The following is a 25,567-nucleotide window of genomic DNA, read 5'->3' on the forward strand; positions in this document are numbered from 1 at the left end:
CACATATTTTGTTGCCCTTCATGCCTACTCACAAATTGGCAGAGCTGGGCATCTGTGAGAGCTCGTATGATGCATTTGTGGTCCTCAGCACCAGCCAAAGAGTGCAAAGGGGCAAGTGCCAGCCCCATGCAGTTCCACGTGGGTGCGGGCAAGGCTGACATCTACCCTGGCAGCAGAGCCAGCAGTGGGGCAGGCTGGGATTGCTCCTGTTTGTACTCAGTCACCCCCAGATTTACCTTGTGTCCAAATTGTCCCCATGGTGCTCTGGCAAGGGGAGCATTTTCTCCTCACTGGCTCCTGACTGCTAGGAATATAGCAACGTGCAGGTCATGTTTAGTGACCACTGGTGGCAGTGTGCGGCCTCTTTGCACGTCAGCAGCCACCATTTCGGAGCCCTCACCCCTGCAGTGCTGTGCTGGCACTACCCCAGGAGCAAACACAGCAGGTGAGCACACAACTAAAGGCAATAAAAGTGGATATTCAGAAATTGAGTCTACATAGGCGATTTGATTGGGACCTGCCAGCCCTGTGCATTCTTCAAAACCACACAAAGATGAAACTCAGACCAGAGCCTTTAGCTCTTTATCAACTGCTTTAACTGCTTTGATCTTCCTTTTTTTTTTTTTTTTTTTTTTTTTTTTTTTTTTCCCCCAGACCTTTAAGAGTTGCTTGGGTATTTGGTGAATCCCTTCAGGAATAAGTCTACGCAGGTGAATAATTCCCTTTTCAGTGTTTTCAGCACTAGAAAAGCTGTTGGTCTCTGAGGGAAAAGCCTTGGAAAAATGCTGGGAAAGGGGATGCAAGAAAACTTGCAGAAATCACATCACTGATATTACTTCACTTCCAGGAAGTACTGTTGGCTTTGGATCACCAAAATCCCTTCCAGTGATCCATCCACTGAGAATTTTCAGAGGTAAAGACCTCATCAATGACGTCTTGGAACCCTTGGTAGAAGTGGATCAGGTCATAGAATCATAGAATGGCTGGGGCTGGAGCTGGATGCAGTATTCCAGGTGGGGTCTCGGAAAGATGGAGTAAAGGGGAAGAAAAACCTCCCTCACCCTGCTGGCCATTCTGCTTTTTGTGCAGCCCGGGATATCACTGGCTTTCTGGTCTGCAAGCACACACTGTTGGCTCATGTCCAATTTTTCATCCACCAGAACCCCCAAGTCCTTCTCCAAAGGGCTGCTCTCAATGAGTTCTCCCAGTCTGTACTCATGTCTGGGATTGCCCCAACCCAAGTGCAGCACCCTGCACTTGGCATTGTTGATATACGGACCCCTGAGGGGCCCCTTCTGACTGATGAACACTTACACTTGAACATTGAGCCATTGACAGCAACTCTGTGCAGCACTAAAGTGTTATTATTTTGGAAAAAAGAAAGGCTGAATCAGAGTCCGAGTTTAAAAATAATAAAGAAATGAGTCTGTGTAGAAAGGCTTTTTATTTAAAAAAAAAAAATTCAAATTTTTGAAATACAGTGTAAAGTACAACATAGAATTATGTCTGCAAGTCAGCTTATGCATATCATGCCAGTTATTTACATGTAGGTATATACAGAGTGCAGATAATTATTGAAACCACACTACAAAATAAACAGAGAGTTCAATAAGATAATTTAGTAGGACTTTATTAAATATATATATAGTTATTGATTGTATATACTTTCCTATTAAAATACCATATAGTTTCTAAGGTAACCCCTATAAACTCTAATACCTCTAAAATCGTCATAAATATGCTTGAAAAATTGAAGCTATCTGTCCTGTTCAGCTGCTTTGCCCTTTGCTCTAACAGAAACTCTTGTAGTGCTGAGATCATTATGCAGCCTCTAGTGCCAGAACTTTATGACAATTATTGATACAACACTTGCGAAAAGATCAGTTGCAGAATAGCTTTCAGCTGAGACGTCCAAGGGTTGAAGCACCATTCTCTATACTTAACACAGATTATCCTATGGCTTATTAAATACTGCCACATACAGGACAAGAAAAACAATGCTATTATCTTCAGTGACTGAATTACAACATTGTATTAGTAGCTGTTTGGATACCAAGCACCTTATTAAAACAAAACAAAGCAAACTCCCAAAGCCCTTGCAAAATCCTATGCAAAAAGAGACCTCCCGACTTGTACTGATAGAGCCTGATCAACAGTCTGCCTTTTGCACCAACAGTAACTGGAAGGGCTGCATCAGCAGTGGCTGTCAGGGCTGCATGACCACAAAGAGTGGAACTGAACCTTGCTTAGTTTGATCTCTGGTAACTGAATGATTCAGATAAGGCGCTCTGATGAACAACAAAAACAACAAAAGGATAATGCCAAGACATATCACATGTTTTCCCATTAACAGAATATTCTATTTATATTACATTTACTGTATGGGGGCTTCTGGCCAGCGAAACCTCACTATAATTTGCCAAGGGTCTATCTTTGTGCTCACTAGAGCTCTGAGAGTTTCCATCAGTCTAGAAGATCCACCCCAGCCTGAGGGTAAGCTTCCTTACTGGGCTTTCTCTTCTTGCTACTCAATGCAAAATTGTACCAACTGCTGCCTTAGGAAAGGAAGTATTAGGAACAACAGGTTTTGGGGGTTCATCATTTATTCTGATCCAACCTTATTAACTAGAAAATAGACCAGTGGGGAAATGTAACAAAAAGCCAATTACTACCATATAATGCTTTTTTGTTGTTGTAACTATTGTTCTGAACTGCTGAATTTTGCATCCTTTTCTCTTCCTAACATATCTTTCCTAAAGGCATATTAAAATGAATTCAATTACAGGCAAATAATAGAGATTATCAACAGAAAATATATAAAAGTTAAATAAGTTACTATTACTATCATAGAGTAGACTGGTCAGCAAATCTGTGCGTCATTTTTTTCCAGAAATAATCGAACAAATGAACTTTATAGATTAGTTAGGGACTTAAGTGATATCTATGGTTTAATTTAAGAGTTTTGTTACATAGTATTCTAAATGCCAAAATATGGCAAGGACATTTTAATACTGAACTCATAGGAATTACACAAAAAATATTTTTTCATCTTTATCATTAATAAAAAGTGTGAATATATAATATAATATACTTTACATATTTATCATACAATATATCAGTCCTTCACACTATTAATTTGATTCATGTTGTACTGCAACATGTACCACAAGTTTAACATAGAAAAAACATGGCTAATTACTTAAGTGGTGGGTATTTTCACAAGACAAACAGCAATCACAACATGTTATCTACCTCAAATTCTACAGTGATATTCTGAGAAAACTGCTATATCCTTTTAGGAAGGATAATTAAAAAAAAAACTATAATAAAATTAAACTTTGCTTGTAGAGTGACTCTGACTTTCACAAAAAATAGTAAATCAATCCTATGAACTAATTTAGTTCAGCTTGCCTAACTTGCTGGTAAGGCACTATCTCAGTATTATATCGTCATTTAAATTTTACATGGATTTCTGATCCTTTACAAATATTAGAAGGGATTTTTGGCCAGGGCTGAGAGTCTTGTCAGTAGACAAGCCTTGGTGCTGCACTCTTCCCCCATTCCAGTCAGTGAGCACCCAGGTACGTAACTTTCCAGTTCACTGTACAGCTTCTCCTGGAGATAAACTCCCTCTTGGAAAGTCAGGGAAGAGCAGAGGCATCTACAACCCAGCAGTGGAATGATACAGAAAGTGCTTGTTATGTACCGCAGTAGAGAGGACCAGAATAACCCTACTTTCCATTGATACTAAGTGTAATCAAGCATGGGAGGAACATTTCCAGATGAAAATAACATTTTAAAGCTAAGCTACTTTAAAATTATTTATGTGATTACCATGGCTGGTTCAACAGAATAAGAGCCTTGAAAAGTGCACAGTCTTAAAGAGGAAAAGATAGATTTGTTTTGTGAGTAGCAGAATGAATGAGATCCCTTTCTCATGAAACCGCCTTCTGCAACTGACTTGTGTGTCTAATGTAAGATGAATGCACGGCAAAAGACACACCACCTCTCTACAGGGATTCCTCCTTCTACAACCTTTCCCTCAATGCTTACAGGCTCTACTTAATCTGTAACTGAACCTTTCATTTTTATGATTTTTTATACGAACTGAGCATCTTTGAGTCTTCTAGCTTGCACTCAGATCAGCTGGTTTCAAAACATCCTGTTGCAGAATATCCAAACACATGCAAACGTTGTGAGGTTACCTACAATTAGTCTTCTCCTGCTCTCTCTTTTCATTTTGTTTTTGATTTACTCAGACTAAAGCAAAGCAAGTAAGAGCACGCATTTTCTGTTTCACCGTTCCTCAAGAATTTCACAACAATCAAATTCCTCGTAAGAGGCACGAGGGGTCAGAAAAGGATGTTAAACAAAGGTCAGTTTGCCTGGTGCAATTGATAGACCCAGACCACTGCATTTCTCCATGTGGGTGAGGCACGTGCAGGGCCTGGAACCTCTGCTCACAGCTCTGTCTCCCTTTCTACTCCTCTTCCCCTGCAGCAGCATTCTCCTGAGCAGTTCAACAGAGGGAAGCCTTTTGGCACCCTGCAATTTTTGGATTGTGAAATAACAGTAAAAATACAACAAAACCCATGTTGATCTGAGGGCAACAGCAGCTGCAGGCATAGCTTACACAAACAAATGTTGGCTTGCATTAAAAATAAGGCTCAGTCTGGTGAAAAAGTCCTTCTCTTCACTTCCCTTCACGCTCTGGGAAAATTTGACAAGCACACGTGTGTGCCTCCACTGCCTGCGATGAACCCTTCATCACAATGTACTGAATACAGCCTGGTCTTAAGGTGAGGGAAAACATGATTTGGGACCTAATAAAACTGTTTAGGGTGAAGAAAGAACCCAGATCAGTCAGTCACTAATTCAAGGGGTCTCTCCTCAACTGCCTTACCCACACTGGCCTGGCTTACTGCCACAGACCTCCCCTCTGAAACGCCACACCATTCTTGAAAGGATGTTCTTCCAGTCTCTCCACTTTCCTGAGTGCCACTTGATACTTCAACTAGCGAGAAGGATCCTGCAGGCTTTTGCCACCAGCCTGAATTCCAACACGGATTTTTTTTTCAGAAATCATGCGCTATACACAAGTAAAGAAGGTTCTGATGTGCTTCTTAATATTGGCAATAAATCTGTTTTTTAATTTAAACCCCCAAAAGGCTTAGAAATAAGCAACTGGTAGATTACTGGTGTTTTTAGTCCTAGCAAAAGTTCTTCCTAAAACATTCTGGAAGCAGTGTACATCTTATAAATCAGCAGAAGTTTATATACTGATTACTGTTATTGAACAAAGAACTAAGACTGAATAGGTCTATGAAACAGTGGATTCCTTCTGTGCCACTAATGCTGAAAAGCTACTAATATGGCGCTTATGTATCTTGTTTTTCAACAGGCCACGGTAACTAGCCAAGTAAGCACTGCATGTTTTCCCTCAAGGTGTAAAAGAAAGAGGTTCAAATTTAGGAAGCTGCTTATATCTTCTTTTCTTTTTTTTTCTTTTTTTTTCCAGGCCCACCAAGAGCAGACAATGGGTATTTACAAAATCTTTATCAACCAAGGTTATTTTATTTTATTTTTTTTCATTTTTTTTTTAATCCCATGTAACGGAGGAACATTTGCCAAATAATTTAGTGGAAGTCAGAAGAAATAATGCTAAGTACTTTTGTCTTATTTGAAATGGAAAAAAAAACTTGAAAAGGACTTAGTTACTTTTTATCTAAGGTTTCAAAACATATTGCTGCTTTTCATTGCTCACTTCATATCTACCCATCATTCCAGATTGAGTATTTCCTTGTTTTCTACTGCTGTTGCTCTGAGATACACCGAGAGTATCTTCCACCTGACTGCTATTACAGAAATACTAGTTATTATTATTCTTATTTATATTGATATAGAAAGGAGGAAATAAATCTAAGAAGTACTTGAATGAAACATTCATTAAACACATCACATTTTGAATGAGCACTTACTGCTCAGGCAGTGTATAATCTGATTTCATTATCAGTTACATAAATTCTATAACATATTGTAATCTCAGTGACTAACAAGTTCAAACTTCTGATTTATGGAAGACTCATTTCTTATTTGAAATGATTAGGACTAATCTCAGAATTGATTTTTCTATGGGAGCATTCAGATCACAATAGAAACATTACTTACATTAGGAAAAAAACCACAATTTTTCATATTAAAAGAAACAGATTGTAAGAAATGTCACAGAGTGCATTGCCTCTAAATTTCACACTTCTCTGAGCAACATCCGAGAACCTGAAGGTCTGCAGCTAAATGGCAACTTTTTTGATTTTATTTCTGTAGTGTTCCTTACCCATAAAAGAAGAACAGAACAACCTTTTGCAAACAATGGAAGTTATTTAAACAGAGTACCGTCTTCAGTACAGTAACTGTTAACTGTTTCATTACATTCTGTTCCGTTGATAGGGAGCTATATAACCTGCAGCTGCAGTATCTGAAGGAAATCTACCACGCTCAGCTAACGGGCTGATCCCATATCTGTGTCAGATAAAAATCATAGTGCTTATTATTTGTTACCATGGATACCATGAAGATATTGCTGTCCACTGAAGATTACTAGAGGAAGACAACATAATTCTCAGGAACGAGTCCTGTTTTGCCTTCGTAAGTTGCTTTTAACCAGCCTGGTTCTACTGATGGATACACTGTAAAAAAACAACCAAACAAAACATATTTACAATAAATTAAGACAGTTAAAAGACCCTACATGTTTCGTATATTTATTTAAACAGCTTTTATTCAACAGCAATATAATAATCAAGGCCAAAGCCGAGAGCTGGAAATGGAATTACATTCTCTTATCTTGTGGGTACCATTCATTTTTTGTTTTTATTTATTATTATTTGTTGACTGGTTTGTTTTTCATGTAAACAAAGAATGTAAAACATCTTACCATTGGAAAATATTGCCCCCTGTGGGAAAGACAGCTCATGACTATGCTCAGCCTTACAGGAATACATGGCTTTTGCTTGCCTGAAAGAAAAAGAAATATATATAGGTTTGAAAAAATAAGGAAAAATGTATGAAAAAATGGAGTGAAAACCTAGGAAGTGTAGGAATAATAAGCTGCACAAATACATAATGATAACAACTAGTTACACAGTAGTTCAGAGGAGCAGAATTATAGCAGACAATAACTCCTGGCTTACTGCAGTTATCAAGTATGTTATTGCAGAAAATAGATCAACATTCTACTTGAAATTTAAACAGGAATACAATAACATTAAAAAAAAACAACAAACACTTTTGTTCTAGTTGAAACTGTACTTCAAACATATATAAACTGAGCAAATTCCTTGAAGCAAGATATGGACTGCCTGGAGAGAATTTCAAAGAGATCATCAAGTTATTAAAGGTCTAATGACATGGTTTGTGAGAAAATACAGTTGATTAGTCTACAGGAGAAAATAACAAATATAAGGCAAATATTGGACTAAAAAGAGTAATGTGTCCTCCAGGCTGACTGTGAAAGAGATATAAATTGATTTAAATTGCAGCATGGGAGATCTAGATTAGGTACTTGGAGTGGATTACAGCTTCGGCCACCTCAGATGTCCATAAATAAACTTTGTGCCTAGCTCAGCCGGCTCTTATGGCCTGGGTTCTGCTATGGTAAATGGCTACTTGAGAGTGCAAGGGATGGCTCTCCAGGTGCCACTGCCCTTAGCGAAACCTTCAATTAAATATTTTCTCAAATAGAACCTAGCATGAAGAGACCTAAATGTAGACAGCTACGTTTATCTCTTCATTTATAGCTGTAGAAACCTACTCTTGGTCAGAATAACAAACCACTGGAACTGCTAAGATGCTAAGAATTGGAGGATCTCTGAATTGAAGAATTCTAATTACTAAAGATTCATTAAGAAAGAAAGAAAGAAAGAAAGAAAAAAAAAAAAAAAACACAACAAAACAGCACTATTCAGACATCTGTAAAAGAACTATTTAGATACATCATGATTTGATTACAGAGCAGGACAGATTATCAGTCACCTGGTGATATGGCTTCTAGCACCATGCTTCTACAAAGCACAAAATGAGGGACTGAACATAAAGATGTGTTGCTTAAGAGTTCTCACTAGATTCCTGTGCTTTACCTATAACAGTAATACCTTGACTTTAATTTATATACTGGAAGCAATTTTTGTATGACCCACCAGTTTTTCTGAGTTTCTTTAACCTTATCGGAAAACCACATTATGCCAAGCAAAGACGAACCTGTAGATCATTTCACCTTTGTATGATGGAATAGGGGGCTACCAGGTCAGCTTTCCTTCCAGCCAGCATTTATCTCAATGACCTAGTATGTGACCTTTGGTGAAGTTTTAAGTTTTTGGCGTACTTTTTGAGAAAGTGTATATGCAAGTGACCTGTAATCTATTCTGTCTTTCCTCCCACAACAGTGAGATAACAGCATCATATATCATATGAATGATAGTGCCTTATCATAAGCCTTAGTGTAAGGAAAAGACTGTTTTATTTGTGTACTGCCACTGGACCATGGCTCTTCACTTTGGAAGTTCCACACTAACCAGGGGAGACAGACTGGGACATTTCTTAAAGGGCGCAGAGAGCATCCCTCTACCCTGGCCTTACACCCTGGAGCCAATCAAGACTATCACGTCATGATTAATCTGAATCTCTAAAAAGGTATGAAAGGGGATGCACGTGTGAACATTCAAGAAATGATCTAGTAAATCCTCTCCATGATTTACAAATACTTCCTCTGTTTTGTATCATAAAAACACTACTGTGGTGTGCTGCTACCACATGATTTACATACCACATGATTTAACATACTGTGTAATGAGAAAGGGCATGCAAAATATCAATTATGTCTTGGGACTACAAGGCCATCATATGGGGTTATGTTTTTGGATACTATTGGTTTACTTTGGTGGGGGAGAGAAAGAGAACCAGTTCTAAGCAATGTGTATATACATAAAGCCAGTAATTCCACTTGACCTCAATATCACAAACTACTTCTTGTGTCTTTTTAATTTAGATACAACAAAAATTATCACAAAAAATATTTACTGCCACCACACAACATCCACTTTATATCCACTCTCATTTCTAGAGAAGAAATGAAACCATCAGTTCCTGCATAGGCAAAAAAATTAATTGTGCTCTCCTTTAAACACCAGCATTAATATTCCAACAGGAAGTACAGTTACTGGTTCTGACTGGGACCCTGATCTTACATAGACTCAAGGACTATATATTCACCATGAAATACAGTCACTGCTATGAAGAACTTGCCTTCTACAGTAAACAGGACAGACAGACAAAAAAATCAGTAAGTTTTGTTACTCTACATAATATATATTTATAATATATAATATAAATAATTATACAATATATTATATAAATAATATAAATAATAAAATAAATAAAATATAAATTATTTTAATCCAAGATCATTATTTTATTAAAGTAATTATGAGTAATTAGAGTGCTAAAAATGTTCTATAATATACTGACCCAGACTGTTAACATTCAGAAAAACACACAAACAAAACAAAACAAAACAACAAAACACATTTAATTCCTATGTGGCATAATAAGGATTTTTTTTAATGTATAAAACAGCAGAATAACTGTTAATAATGAATACAATGACAATGTTAATCAGATAATCGGTCATGAATTTACTATAACACAGGAACAATTTTGCACTCGATCATATGTGGCACCTCACCACTTAGTGGCATGAGTATTGAGCCAGTTTCCCATGTTAAAAATGGAACATCTGAGTAATACTGTGATATAAGACATTGAAGGCAACTGTAAAACAGAATAGCAATATGTATATGAGGGAGAATTGTCCAAGCTATTTTCAAAATATGGCATGTTTTTTTTAGTGCCCTTAGAAAGTTAGTAAAATGAAATTATCTCCTGTATGCTTGTATGTCTAGTAAACTACTCTGTTTTCAGCTTCTAATTTTTCCTGATCCAAATATGTTTATCTTAAAAGTAAAAAGAAGAAAAGAAAACATGAACTCTGATTTGCTCAGTTCTGGGAAAGAGAAAACTACCCAGCATTTGGCAATACACAGATAGACAAACACAAGGTATAAAAAAATCACCCTCTGAAAAGCTCTGAATTACTGGATTCTTCACATTATCTTCCCACTACCTTGCTCCTAACACAAAGCCTAAGAATATTTACTTATATATTTACTTATACTTCTGGAGCAATTTTCAAGCCCCTGGTTATTCCTTCCACACCCAACTTGAGAACTTAGGTTCTTTGTCTTGCTGCTCACTTCAACCCTATCCATCTAAAAGCAATACTAAGGAAAAGGGCTCACAGACTCCTGGGAAACTTTTTCTGTGCAATTATGAAAATGGATATTGTTTCTTATGGTGTTAGTGTTCTCCTCCCTGCAATCAAGTCTGCTCATTAAAAAGCATGTGATGACATCACCGTCATCTATTGTGGTTCTCTTAAGATGATGCTAACCTTCTGAGAAGAGTGTAATTCATAGTGTTGACTTCAGAGAAAAAAAAATCAGAAAATGGTGCCCACATTTCCTAGAAGTTTCTGCTTTCCATGATTTTTAATGGATAGAATCCAATGGAGAAAAATCAATTTTCCCTTTTACTACCTTTTATAATGTTTATTTTGAGACCGTAATGACAAATTTATACTAGTAGTCAAAGGATTGGTACTCATCAGATCAGAAATTATTTTACTTGACTATACATGGTCAACAACAACTGAGGTACTTTTAATAACCTATTTTAACAGTTATAAATAAGCTTTAAAATTATGCTCCTGCCATAGTAAGTTTTCAGTCTAGAAAGACACAGACAGAAGCCAGATGAACGAATCAGGGAAAACACATGAATTTTTTTCAGATGACTCATCAGTTAATACTATCTTGCAGGAAGAAGAAAAGTTTGTCGACTCGTAGAAATGGTAGACTTATGAGTAAGTAGAAAATGCTGGGCTGGGCTGGAAACAGTATTCCAGTTTTTTAAGGAAATGCAAAATATAGCATGAAAATAAAAACAGAAGTATGACTGGAAATATTTAGTATTTAATCATATGGTTGGGAGGGAAGTATGGAACTAGAGGATTTCATGTTGCCTTTCTATTCCTATTACAGTCCCAGCCTGGTACCCACAGATCCTGCTGCCAAGCCAGGGCTACTGGCTGTCACCAGCTCCTGTTCCCTACTTTTGTATGTATTCTCTTTTAATGAAAATCCTTTATGATGCAGTTTCTCATTTTATGTGCACCTCTAAATCAAAGTCAGTGTTGGTGCATTTTTGTATAGAAGCTGTAATACAGAAATCTCAGGCTAGGTAATGGCAATATTTCTGAATCCAGTAAGAAAATTTCTTCACCTCTTTCAGTCCCCAACAAAGATTGGTCCCAGAGTGCACAGTACCTTAATACCACAGTATGGGAGATGGACAATTAATAAACTTGATGTCAGGAGTTAATGAATGGGATGAATGAGAAGTGAAAGTAACTCTGAAAACAGGAAAAAGAGAGCTCAGGCTGGACAGGGCATTGTATTTTGGTCTTACCTGTCCAATCCTAAAACATGTACCGTGGACTGTCAGCCTTTCTCTTTCTGACTATAAAAACCTATTCAAACTGATGCCACTATAAGGGCAAGTGTATACAAAGACTGGTAACAGCCAGCCCAAATAATGACTAATCATTTTAAAAAAGAAAAAAATGTGTGGGGATACAATTTCCATAGTTGAGACAGTGCATTACTCAAAGTCAGAATGAAGTGGTGCAAAGACTACCTGGAAGAAGGAATTAAGTCAGTCCAGGTCACTGTGGTGGTAAAGCACTGAGTCTGAAATTATCTGATGGAATACATAAGACAGTATGAGACTGCAAAGCCACATAGATACTTTTGATCCATCTATTGTACAGGTGATTATGAAATACTGTTTCAGGTAACAGATGCTTCAAGTCAGAATGAAGCTACTTAGATACTACTTTGTAAGTAGTAATGTAAGGTAAGCAGTAGCTATAAATTTAAAAACCATTTATGTATAGCAGCATAAATTACCCCTGCACAGAGGTCAACACAGTCCTGACTTAAATATTTCTGGCATCAGACCAGCTTAAAAACAGTTTCTCTGTCTTATACTCTGCCCTGCATATACTCGTTAGACAGCAGAATTAGGAACACAGAAGGCCTTTCTAGTTGGTGGATCAAATGTAATTATCATGAATTCAGAGCAAAAAAGAATATACTAAGGACTCAACTCAGGCTTCATCTCCATAGCATGCATGAGAAGGAAATATGAGTCGGCTCTGAAATGCAAAATCTCAGTCAGACTTGAGCAGCATTACAGGAACAGCTGAGCTGCTTCTTATTTCTTCCTCATTTTGCTTGCTGACCTCTCATTTTCCATTCTCCTTGTTATTGTTGCTCTTCTGCTTTTCTTAGGAAGGCTGAAGTAGAGGAGCTATTAAGTCTTTCAGCATTTTCTGCTTCCTTATCTGCTCTCCATATCCATTATCAAGCTGCTACATTTTTCCTTTATCAGATTTTGGCTTCTTACATGCTTTTTATATACAGATAGAGATGGCACAGGTTCTGAGGGAACATCAGGATAGAGTTTACAAGAAGAGAGCAATACAAAATGAGAGAAGGAACAAAGGTGGAAGTAAAATGATGCAGTACTGGTGAAGCAGTCATTGCTCTTGGCTTAGGTCACTGGCTTAAGAACATTCCAGTCTCTTCTTTTATACTTTTCTTCCTTAAATTAATTCCCTGTTCTTTTTATCCCTTTCCATTCACCATCGCACTGTTTCTTTGGTCTTCTTATAGTTCATCTACTACACAAAACAAGAACAGCCTTGATTCCTGTAAACCACTTCTCTCAAACAAAATCAGCAGGCCTTTGCAGGTCAGCTTTCTCCTCTCCCCTGCTAGATCTGTCAGATAAGACAGCTGTATTCCACTACTATACATCTCAGCGCACATTGGCATCTTTGTTTACACCTATGCTATTTTATTAATATATTTGGATTCTTCAATTAACATTTCATTGCTCAACAGTTCCAGTAAGATCGTGCTATCGCTAAGTAGAATGATGAACAAAAACATACAATTTGTCTCAAAAAATCTGAAATGCAGGGACAGTGAAAAGAGAGAGAGATTTTCCCCGGAACCAATTATTTGTTTATCTGCTTTAGACTATTAATTGTCGTCTGGTTAATGCAAACTAGTACTGCTTCCTAGATGAACAGTTATAGGAACATTCTAGCTTCATTCTATGTACGAATAGGCCAAATCCACCAACTAAATGTATATAATTACAAAGAAAATGTAAGTAATTCCTGCTGCAGACTATCACAAAGAAAGGACAACAATTTCTCCAGATAAGTAGTAAGGCAGGAGATGTGTGATGGGAATAACAGGGATCCTCAATAAATTAATCCTGAACTTTCTAAAGCAGCTGTTATTCAGGACTTGACTACACAAGCACATTATCATAAACTAGCAGGTTTACTATTCTGCTGCAAGTATGTATATACAAGCAGCTATATGGAATAAATACAGTGCCCTCATACTGTTAATATACTCTTGTAGCTGTGTTCTTAGGCAGCTCACTAATCTGAGCATCTCTCACTGCAATTTCCTTACAGGAAAGTATAGACAGGTCACTAATATATATGAAATTTAGTGTTCTTCTGTAGAAAGGATAAGTTTAACAAACCAAGACAGCTTTGCATGCCACATGATGCTGTCCTGAAGACACAGAACAAAGCTCCAATGTTTCTATTTTAATCTCTGGAGCCAGAAAAACACAAAGGATTTTACAAGCTGTTAAACAGTATGAGATACTTACCGTCCTGAAGAAGCTTGTTTAAGTGAACCAGCACTTTCAAACAACTGGGCTCTTGCAGCCACTCTGAAAATAAGGAAGCATCTTGCTTTATACTTTGCTCATTAATTAAACACACAGACTATAGAATCATAGAATATTCTGAGCTGGAAGGGACCCACAAGGATCATTGAGTACAACTCCTGCCTCCACACAGGACCACCCAAAAATCAGACTCCATGTCTGAAAGCACTGTCCAAACGCTTCTTGAATTCCAAGAACTGCTCAGTGCCATCACCACTTCCATGGGGAGCCTGTCGCAGTGCCTGACCACCCTCTCAATGAAGAACCATTCCCTAACACCCAGCATGACCCTCCCCTGTCCCAGCTCCATGCCGTTCCCTCAGGTCCTGTCGCTGTCCCCAGAGAGCAGAGCTCAGCGCCTGCCCCTCCGCTCCCCTCATGAGGGAGCTGCAGGCCGCCATGAGCCCTCCCCTCAGCCTGCTCTGCTCTGGGTTGAATGAACCAAATGACCTCAGCTGCTCCTCATATGTCTTGCCCTCTAGACCCTTCACCATCTTTGTAGTCCTTCTTTGGACACTAATGATTTTCTGTTTGTTTATATTGTGGTGCCCCACATTGCACCCATTACTCGAGGTAAGGCTGCACCAGTGCAGAGTAGAGCAGGACAATCACTTCCCTCAACTGGCTAGCAATGCCATGCTTGATGCACACCTTGATAACTAATTTCACTTTTAACCATCTAAAGACAAGGAAACATATTTTTTAAAAAAATGTTTTAATTATTCAGGCAGAGATCAGGTTAAGAAAGCTGAAGTCCTATTAGAATTAAATTTGGCCAGGGACATCAAGGGCAACAAAAAAGGCTTCTATAGGTACATCAGTGATAAAAGAAAGACTAGAGTAATTGTGGGCCCTCTCTGGAAGGACACGGGAGACCTGATTACCTGGAATATGGAGAAAGCTGAGGAACTCAATGACTTTTTTGCCTCAGTCTTTGCTGCCAATGAGCTCTAGCAATGTAGCCCAGACCAAGAAGGCAAAGGCAGGGACTCGAGAAAATGATGAACTGCCCAGTGTGGGAGAAGATGGTTGGTCAACACTTAAACACCATTTCTTCCAAGCTCAAGACTGGTGCACCCCTAAGAGTAAGAAATCAGAGCAAGGTGGCCAGAGGCCTCTGTGCTGCCCATGTGCCCGTGGAGAAACTCAAAGGCAAGAAGAAAGCCTACAAAATGTGGAAAAAGGGCCTGGCCACTTGGGAGGAATACAGGAACGCTGTCAGGGCCTGCAGGGATGAGACAAGGAAGGCTAGGGCCCATTTGGAATTAAAACTGGAAAAGGAGGTCAAGGATAACAAGAAAAGCTTTTTAAAGTATGGCAATAGTAAAAGAAAGCCAAGGGAAAATGCAGGTCCACTACTGAATGAGGTGGGTGCCCTTGTAACAGGGGATGCTGAGAAGGTAGAGATACTGGATGCCTTCTTTGCTTCGGTCTTTACTGCCAAGACTGCTCCTTGGGAATCCCAGATCTGGAGGTAAGGGAGAGAGTCTGGGGAAAGCAAGACTTCCCCTTGGTTGAGGAGGATCTGATCAGAGAGCGTCTAGACAAAATCAATGCACACTAATCCTTAGGCCCCGATGGGATGCACCCATACTTGCTGAGGGTGCCGGCAGGTATGATGGCCAAACCACTTGCTATCATCTTTGAAAGGTCTTGTAGAATGGGAAAGGTGCCAGATGATAGCCAATGTCACACCAGTCTTCAAAAAGGGCAAGAAGGAGGATCTGGGCAACTGCAGGCCAGTCAGCCTCACCTCTGTCCCTGGAAAGGTGACGGAACAACTTGTTCTGGATGCCATTTCCAAGCAATTGGAAGAGACAAAGGTTATCAGGAATAGTCAGCATGGATTCACCAAAGGAAAATCATGCTCGATGAACCTGGCAGCCTTCTGTGATGTCATTACCAGCTGGGGAGATGAGAGGAGAGCAGTGGATGTGACTTCTGGAAGATTTTTGACACTGTCCCCCACAACATCCTTGTAACGAAGCTTAGAAAGTGTGGGATAGATGAGTGGACAGCAAGGTGGATTGAAAACTGGCTGACTGGCAGAGCTCAGAGGGTTGTGATCAGTGGTGTAGAGTCTAGTTGGAGGCCTGTAACTAGCACTGTTCCCCAGGGGGTCCATACTGGGTCCAGTCTAGGTCAACATCATCAGTGACCTGAACAACGGGATAGAGTCCACCCTCAGCAAGTTTGCTGATAATACAAAGCTAGGAGGAGTGGCTGACACACCAGAAGGCTATGCTACCAGTCAGTGAGACATCAAACAATCAGGTTGGATTAGGCTTTGAGCAACCTGGTTTAGTGGAAGGTGTCTCTATTCATAGCAGGGAGGTTGGAATTAGATGATACTTAAGATCCCTTCCAATAAAAACCATCCCGTGATTCTATGATTCACTTAGAAAAACAAAGGAAATTAAAATGTTGCATTTAAATCCCTATTCAACAGAATTCTTAAGCGCATAACCTAATTTAGGCCACTGAATTCCACGTGCTCCAGAGCCTTGCTGAGTCAGCAAGTAGGAAAACCTTAGCACGCTATGTTTAAAATTATATTCATGGATGACCAATGGATATACTGGACATGCTTGTTATTCCAGTCTGTTATTTTCATGCTTGAACTCTGAGCTGTTGTACTTCTGTTTAAGTTAAGACACATCAATTTGTGAAATAGCTACTGTCATCTCTTCCAGTTTAAGAAGTGAAGAGGCTTAACAGATTCCTCCAGTATTTGGAAAATTTCTTGGTGTTCTGCAGTGATTATGGAAATCACTTGCTCATGGCACTAGAGAAGGCCTGGGACAGTCAAAATTACAGCAATGATCTTCTAATTCTTAAGCTTGTGCTATAAACACTAAGAATCATTGCTAACCTAAATCTCAACCAGCTAAATTATAACCTCTATTGTTAGAACTATCTTCCTCTCAAGAAAAAAAAATATCGTCAGAAAAAAACCACACCAAAGATCTCAACTATTGATCATGCAACAACTGAAGAAATTTCAGATTTTTTTTAATCTCACTCCAATTTTTAACCTATAGTAATATGATCTGATGATCTTCTTCACATAACGGCATGAGCAGTAAGCAGCAATTGTGCTCCTTGAAATATTAAATTTCAGAAGAGTGAGAGATAATAATACTTATCACTTTCCAAAGATCCATGTCTTCATTAGGGACCTTATCAATAGTCTAATGAAGTAAATGGGAGTCTTTCAACTGACTTTAGCAGTCTGTGTTGTGTCTCCTTTGTTTACTTTACAATTTTAATGAAGCTAGATAAATAATTAATACATAAAGAAAATTTCAAATCAGGTATTCATGGATGCTTTTTCTACTATTTATACTAGCTCTTTGGGATCCCTTCATAGTAGACAACACTGTAACAACTCAAAACTGCAATAGGCCTTGACTTACACAGATCCTGGTCTTTGATAACCGTTACTCGATGCAGTATCTAATCTTAATCTCCTGCACATTTTGGGAGGCAAATCAGGGTTTGCTGGAGCCTTTGGTGTATCTTTGGTATCTGTTGAAGATAAGCTCTGTATAGATCCACTGTAGCTTTTGTTACCTAAAGAAAGCAATAAGGAATATTAAAGCTAATTTGAAGTTATTTCACAACACATGCAACGCAAATAATTTTTTCTTAAGAAGCAAAATAGAGAGAAAGAACTTACTAAGTAAGTACTTACTAGAAGAAAAAGCCTTTCAGACAAAGAGCTAGGAGAAAAGGACCAGCAGCAAAATTAGATTAAAATTGTAAAGGCTAAAAAGTTACATTGCACTTAAATGGTTAGATAGTACTTTCAACAAAAAGTGAAAATAAACCCCCTCAACATTTATAAAGTAGTACAATGCATACAATTGTAGAAAAATTCATGTTGGAGGGCACCTCAGGAAGTCATCTTGTTCAAAGTCTTGGTAAAAGCAGTATTCACTAAGAAATGAGACGATATTAATTTGTAAGAATTAATATTTCAGTATTCACAGAAGCTTCATGAAGCTTTTAAATTAAAAAAATATATTAAGCACTAATAATTAAACTTTCCTAAAACAATTGTTACTGTAACTTGATAAAACAAACCTATAGCTGCAGAGTCTGTATTGTACAGAGAAGAAGTCCTTTTAATGAACACAAGGTATGCTCTCGTGCTTTTTAAGCTGATCTGTGGACTGCTACTTTGTTTGCATATACACTTGCAAGACAGTAACTGAATCCACATGTACTTCTATGTTTCTTTATTCCCAAGAACAACAGATGCTTAATGATGCTTTAAGGGCAGTTATAATATAGAGGTCTCTGTAATTATAAAAACACTACCTATATCAATCTTGTTATTAATTAACACTTGCTCATATAAGGGAGTCGTAGGAAAAAACTTGTACACACCATGAGGGATACAGGGCAAAGAACTTTCTTTAACTTTCAGTGCTTCCCACACAAACACGTATTTACCCTACCTGTACTTCTATTACTTATCATATTGACAGCTCAGTGGCAAACTCAGCACTAATACTTTGTCCACTGGAGCTCATTGTTTCAGAGCTGACTGTTGATCTTCATAATCCAAAACATTTCAAGACAGCGTCTGTTCTAAAGTAATTTCCAGATAGCTATCAATATTATCTCGTGTACTCACAGAGGTAAAGCAAGTGTCTAAATTAAGAAGCTCTAATTTCAGCCTTCTCTATATTGTAAGGACCCTTTCTACAGGTTTGTTTGGAACACAAGTGCTTCTTAGGTGCTAGGAGGGTGTTCTTCAAATCAGCATCCTTCTTTGACTGAACAGGAAGACTGCTTTCCTAACTTTCACATTGAAACTGGATTCCTAAAGGTGGGTTTGCAAGTTCATTGTTGTTCCTGAACATCATGTCCATCCATATACAGACATGTTCAGCCATAATCTTGTGTTCAAGCTACTCTGCTTGCTGTATTGGATAACAAAAAGATGCAGGTATGGCAGAATGAAGACTATTCTGTAAGGAGGGTTTCAGATGTACATTTCATGCCATGGACAAGCAGAGACAAAGCTGTTACTCGCTAGATACATAAAGCATAATGGATTTTAAATTTAAATGCTAGCTTTGATCATTATCAATCATGTTGCAAGGATTCGTTCTTCTGACACAGGGATAAACCATAGCTACCAACTCTTCTATATTATAAGCCAGAAATCATCTTGCAAGTTAGTAGCCTCAGTGAAGCACAGCAGGACAGCGAGTACTCTAAATTCGGAGAAAAAATGGTATCTTTTAAGCTGTGTGAACTTTACAGATGACAACAGAAATATGCCAGAAGCAGTTTGAAAAGTGAAAGAACACACCACAATAGTTAAAAAATAAACAAACAAGATCAAAGAATATCATTAGCTTTCAGATGCACCTCATGTTTTCTGATACCTCACAGTAAACACAATGATGTCCTAAAAGACCTTGGAAATTACCTTCAGCTGATGGAATTGATCTGAGCGAAGAACCTGAAGATCTTTTCAGCTCGGATAGACTGTAAGAACTCTTCTTGGTCAGATCTGTTGGTGGAGAGGCATTCTCTGGTCCAGTGACAGAAGCTACACTTTGGCAGTCTGATTCCACATCTGTTTTTGTTGCATCCTCCTTTGATGAGGATTCTGGACTTGTAGTCCAGAGGCCTGAACTCTTCTGGCCATTAGAAGAAGGGGGAGAGGCAATCCATGGAATCCCTCCTGATTTCTCCCTGGGCTGTGGGGGTGCACATTTGGTGGTGCTGTTCTGCTCGGAGGAGTGAGAAGAGAGAGATTCAATGCTCCCCATGGGAGTGCTATCTGGGCTGCTGCTGTACGAGTCACCTAGGCAGGAGGGAGGGGAGAAGAAAGAGAAATAAAAAGATAATTACATTGTCTTACCATGTACATTTCTCTCATGCCACCTTTACCCCCTGTACATTATTTGTCATCAAATTCTGTGGTTCCATCGACAGTCATTCTCGAGACAAAATAGCAATTTAGTTGCTCTAAGTTTCACACGTTCCTATCTTTAACCTCAAAAAGCTGCATTTTGTGGATATTTCTCTAGAGTGGATGAACATAATGATCTACTGGTGGTGCTATTTCACAAAAAAGTTTGCATTTTCAAAGAACTGCCCACAATATATCATAAGGAAATTAAACAGTTCCAGTGTCACAATATCTTTTAACAAGTATCTTACTTTGCTTAATAAAGCAAATGTGGTGTTTGTCACATTTATGTTCTGAAATGCGTAACTCTATTGCCAGCAAGTTAAATACTTAAGTTTTACTTTGTTTACCAAGTTGCTGAGGATCTTGGCAGTCTCTCTAAGACTATCTAAGACATAAGTCTATCCACAGATATTTTCTGAATCATCATACCTTTCATGAAATCCCTGTCCTGTAGAAGGAGAACTCATTCCATTATTTACAACTTTAACATTGAACATTTGATTAATTTATTTAATTAGACTGATATTAGAGAAGTTGACCTACTTACACAAAAATGTGCTGATCTAATTATTTTCAAAGATATTGTGCAACAAGAAGTGGAAACATCCTAAAGAAATTTGTTGATATGAGGCTAGGAACACGCATCAGAAATGAGGAAGCACTGGCCTACAGTATAGTGAGAGATGAGTTATCTTAAAGATTGGATTCATAAAAATGCAGTAATAGTCTAGTGACTCATATGCTAGTTTCTAATAAGATTTTTTCCCCACAGCTAGGAGATATAACTCACAAATTTCAGAAGAAGCAGGGAACGTACATTTTTCATCCACACAGTGTTGTTTATCCACATAGTATTTATAAGATAACGTGATACAGATGCTTTTGACTCCAAAAGTTTCAATGTCCTTGGCAACAGGTGACTAAAGCCACTTGCCAATACTCACAAACACCAGTGCCTTGCCTAGTAGGTGTGAAAACAGTAGTGCCACTGGAACAGTAATTTTAAATATTCTGTCTACTTCTGCTCAGAACACGGGTATTCCAGATGAGATTGTGCCCTAACTTACTCCTGACAGGCCATTAGTTTCTTGAAAATTGCAAGATAGGCTGGAGTGTAGATTTGTCAGATACATTTTCTATCATTCCCTACAGCTTGGCATTTATACTTCATGTTCTGCTGGCATATAAAATTCCTTAAATTCCTGAAATATAGTTAAATGTCCATCCTTCATTTAAATGATGACTTAAAACCATCTAGCACTTCAGAAATAGCTCCTGCTGGAAGCCAGGGCTCTCTCTTATCTGTCTCTGGCACAGCTAGAGATACTCTGCAAGGAGAATACTTGTGCTGCTTCCTCACCCTTCCAGGCACAAATGAGATATCTTAACTGGAACTTGTGTAGCAAATACTGAACTTGAGCCAACAAGCAAAGCCTATGTTGAGAGTTCCTGGGTCAGGGCTAGTTCCAGTCCAGCCACCAGTAGAAGGTTTGAGTCTGAATAAAGAAGATTGTGCTTGCATATGCCCTGCAAAATACTTGCACAGAATTGCCCCACAATAATGCAAAAAAGTTACACAGTGAAAGAAAGTTGAAACTTGCTAAATTTCTCTTCTGGTGTGTAGTTATAAGCGACAGCTCCTCCGTAAATTCTTACTCTAAGGATCCCATGTCATTCAAATAGGGAATTGATGTGTAGACAGCAATTGTGTAGACAGCAATTGTTCTAATTCAACATTTAAATTCTCATCATCAGGAAGTATGTAACATATATGTACATATAGAAAATGCAGCATCCATGCAAGAGCATAGCATGGATATATTTCCCAACATTACAGACTTGAGAGTTAATACAGAACCTACAGAACAGATAACCTTAACTGTGGATTCATTTACTGTACTAGTTTAACGTAAATCTCCTTGAGGAAATAGGGGAGACAAAAGTTCTTTTGGAAATCTCTTGCAGTAGCTGGCAAGCTATTCTTTGGTACAGTTTCAAATGGTTTCAACCTCTTAACGGTAAGGCAGGTAAGTAATAAGTGACGGTCCACTGGATGAAAAAGAAAGTGCAACTTTTTAAGTAGTCACTTCTACATGAAAATTAATACGCATTTGCAGCTGTTAACTGCAAACATAGCTCCCTGCTGTTAAACACTGTCATATGATGAGTATGCTGTTTCTCACAAAAATGTGAGCGCTTGTTTCTATTCCAGTAAAACTAACAAAGTTTCAGTGGTTTTGGCAACCTAGGCAGTGGTTTACTTTGAACCAGTGACCACAGTTTCACGTGAAAAAAGCCAAGTAATGGCTTTGATCTCCGACCTTGACCAAATTGCATTTATTAAAGCTTCCAAACCTTAACAATCAACTTACAAGCAAATGAGGTGAATGTCATACAGTGAACTTTGTGGAGTTTCAAAGCAGGCTACACTTAGATTAGACTATAAAGTCTACTATAAAATATTTTTGAATACTGTATGCAATACAAGAATTGACTAAAAACAAATATTCTTTCTCCTCTGAGAGAAGTAAGGAATGCAGTCATTTAGCAGTGTGGCTGTGACTCACAGAGGTTAAAAAGCTGATGAAAACCCATCTGTGATGCTTATATTATTGGAATACAATATTTACTGGATATTCAGGATAACTAAAAGGCAAGACATAAAAAGGAAGATAACAAGTCAACATGCACTAACTTACTGTCAGGATCTGCTAGACATGGTGTGTACCTTCCTTTGGGTTTACGTGGACCTGTGGAGAGACAAATTGCTCTTGTCCTTCTTGAGCTTGAACGGGACTGAGGTTGGGGAAGAGGAATATTGGGGTCTGGTGCAGTGTGAAATATCTGTATGATTAAAAAAAAAAAAAAAAAAGGAAGAAAAGACAAACAATAGAGGTACTCTTAGACTTCCATTAATAATCCACTTCTTTTCTTAATTGCTGTTCTTGAAATGAATGCTGTAATAGTCTCACATTGTAGAAGTGTAAATTAAGAGAATATACGCTTTATCCTGATCTGATTTTACAATCCAGGAAGAACAGTAATGGATTAGTGAAAAACAAGCTGTACATAAACTTATACTAATTATATAAAAATATTTGTTTAAATGTTTTTTTTCTAGTCCCAGTTATGAAGTGCTTAACAATCTAAATCGTGAAACTACAATAAGCACTTACTACTAACTCCTGCCTAAGAAGTATATTTGTTAAATAAAAATTATGAAAGATTGAATTTTGTTCTCTATGTTCATATGAGAGCTTTTGTACGTCACAGAAAAGAGTCATGATTGTAACTTATTTCAAACCCATTTGGATTTCAGAAAACTACTTTATTTTGTCAAAGAAGTTTCATGAGGATCGCCCTTTAGGTTTGGAGCATCTCTTGATTTTTACCTTTCCTGTACCCCTGCTATCACTGGTCAATTTTGTACTTCATTGCTATAGAAAACACCAATTTTTTTCAGGATCTGACACAAGTATACATAAAGTTTTAACAACTCTTTGCTGATGAGAACAGCAAGCCTGCCAACAAGAATAATGCCAGGCAACTTTAATTTAGGTGACTTTCATTTGTATCACCTGTTCTGCAATATTCACCACACCTGCAGTACAGGTGTTGAAAGACCCTAAAAATCATCTGGTATACTTCTAGTAAAAATGGCAACTGGCTAGGAGGAAGATTGAAAAGGAAAATATAACCAAAAGATTTCTTTTTCTTTCAGATCTTCTTCCTCACTTATTCCTCCTAATGTAGACTGTGTTTGTAAACTCTATCAAGTATCTCTTACAGAATTCTGTGGAAGGAATTGTGATTAGTTCTGTGGGATGGAGAAGAGAAAGATTGCCTGTTCTGTTAAGCTACTGAAGGAATCAGAAGTGTTCAGTCTCCGTAGTGTAAGGAGCAAGGGCCAAGCATTGCAGGTTAAATACCAAGCAAAATGGGTCTCTGCAAGGACTTCTGGATTCCCTATCAATAGGGCACTCTTAGAACAGGATGAAGGGAACAATGAGAAGACACCTTTGTGCCACTCAAAAAGTGGATGAAAGCAAATATACTTTGATAGTAGAAAATACTTTAACAGAGGATTTGAGATGCTCTTGAAGTATATTAAAAACATAGTAGTAATTGGTAAGTATCATGTCAGTGAAAAAACATGTCTTGATGCAGAGAAATAGAGCAAGGGTGTGATTTTGGTTGTGCAATCATGGTCTTTGTGTTGAATTTGCTGATGATTTTCTGGAGAGGAAATTCAGTGTTGGAAATGTAACAGGTCACAGGTTACCTTTCTTCAGATGAAAAGAAGTACCTAGAGACATCTGTATGTTCAAATCACAAAGATTTGATAGGTTAAAAATCTGTAACTAGGGATAAAAGGTCACCTAAGAAACTTTTTTTTTTTCTTTTTACAAGTTTGATCTAGTATCTACACACTTGAAAAGTGACAGAGCATGTAGAATTGGGGATTCTGCTGGGAATCCCCACTGATGCTGCTTTTGGAAAGAGGAACTGAAGGATAGCTGGGGTTTCATGGTGGGACTTAACCTCCACTGTGAAGATAGCATATCCCCAAAAGACAGTAATAGTCAGAAAGACTCTGTGCTGATGCACAAAGTGTACACACAGGAGAATCCATGATTTCACTTAGAATGAACCTCAATATACTGCTAGCGTGAGAGATAGAAGAACAAAGGAGCAAAGTATGCTCTTCTCGTTCTGTTTCTAGATATGAGAAGGACACAGCAATCTTCAGAAAGCTAATGAAGATTCAGAACTATGCCCTCAAAGCACAGGAGATTATCCCTTGTATTTATACCTTTCATAGCCAAAAAATCTTGCTACGAATACCGATCCATAGCAAGGGCAAGGAAAAAGGTACTCTTTCTATCAATAACCTTCTACAAATGCTGAATTCAGACAATCCTGAAGAATTTTTGGATGGCAATGAAAATGAGATCTCAGTTTCATTTTATCACAAAACATTCAGATAATCTCCTACTACCTTTTCGTAATGCTCTATCAGAATTTCAACGACGATATTCTGAAACTTAATGTTCATCATAGCAGCCACGGTTTCTTCTTGGGCTCTCATCAGAGTTGGTCCAAAGATAACACCAAGGTTGGATACTGTCATAAGATTTTGCTGACTGTGTAATGATACCCTTTAAATGAACAGAAATGATATGCAGTTAAATAATTGTGCTAAACTACAATTCCAACAGGCAAAATCTCACATTCATGCTTCCCCTTTAAAAATACTTTAACATTTTACAATTTACTAGAGTTAAAAGCTAGTGCAGTACTGTATTTCCATTAAGGCTCCAATCTTACAATAATTTAATGGCTAAGAAGCAAGTCTTCGTAGAGTAAGTATCTAAGTTCCATACATAACTGATAGGGAAAAGGAAACATCTCTGAATGAGATGTTTCCACAGAGAGATCCAGTCCATTTAAAGATTAGGAGCCATAGATACCTCTCTATCTCCAGTTGTTATACAGAAAATTAATTATTCAAATGACTGAAAATATTGGGTGAAAACAGAGGTTAACTGTATACCTTAGCTTTCATGCAAATGAAAGAAACTTAGTTACTGAAAACACTTAAACTGCAATTGGATCTTTATGTCTAAAAGGTAGGAGCAGTGGGGTCAGTGTCACTGTTTTTGTGGTATAGATAAAACACAAAAAGATCATCTTCTG

At 38.0% G+C, this 25,567-nt stretch overlaps 1 protein-coding gene across 1 annotated transcript; it reads right to left on the bottom strand.

Annotated features, from left to right (window-relative positions):
• Window positions 1–1,425: 1,425 nt before the first annotated feature.
• Window positions 1,426–25,048, bottom strand: LOC119715020 (rho GTPase-activating protein 42-like). The gene is made up of 7 exons (XM_072032760.1): window positions 24,870–25,048; window positions 22,570–22,714; window positions 19,379–19,759; window positions 17,349–17,505; window positions 13,873–13,935; window positions 6,935–7,014; window positions 1,426–6,686 (listed from the first exon to the last, which is right to left on the bottom strand). Exons 1-7 carry the CDS (start codon window positions 24,999–25,001, stop codon window positions 6,598–6,600), a joined length of 1,047 nt encoding a protein of 348 aa, XP_071888861.1. The 5' UTR covers window positions 25,002–25,048; the 3' UTR covers window positions 1,426–6,597.
• Between the last annotated feature and the right edge of the window lie 519 nt (window positions 25,049–25,567).

Source organism: Anas platyrhynchos, chromosome 1, assembly GCF_047663525.1.
Source record: "Anas platyrhynchos isolate ZD024472 breed Pekin duck chromosome 1, IASCAAS_PekinDuck_T2T, whole genome shotgun sequence".
NCBI lineage: Eukaryota > Metazoa > Chordata > Aves > Anseriformes > Anatidae > Anas > Anas platyrhynchos.

What these genes read in the sequence shown, in the direction of transcription:
- LOC119715020 (XM_072032760.1), bottom strand. Translation starts at nt 25,001, where the DNA reads ATGACAGTATCCAACCTTGGTGTTATCTTTGGACCAACTCTGATGAGA. An exon ending in TATCAAAGACCAGGATCTGT is followed by an intron (nt 13,936 to 17,348) that starts GTAAGTCAAGGC and finishes CCTTATTTTCAG; the next exon opens with AGTGGCTGCAAGAGCCCAGT. An exon ending in GGGGGCAATATTTTCCAATG is followed by an intron (nt 6,687 to 6,934) that starts GTAAGATGTTTT and finishes GTTTTTTTACAG; the next exon opens with TGTATCCATCAGTAGAACCA.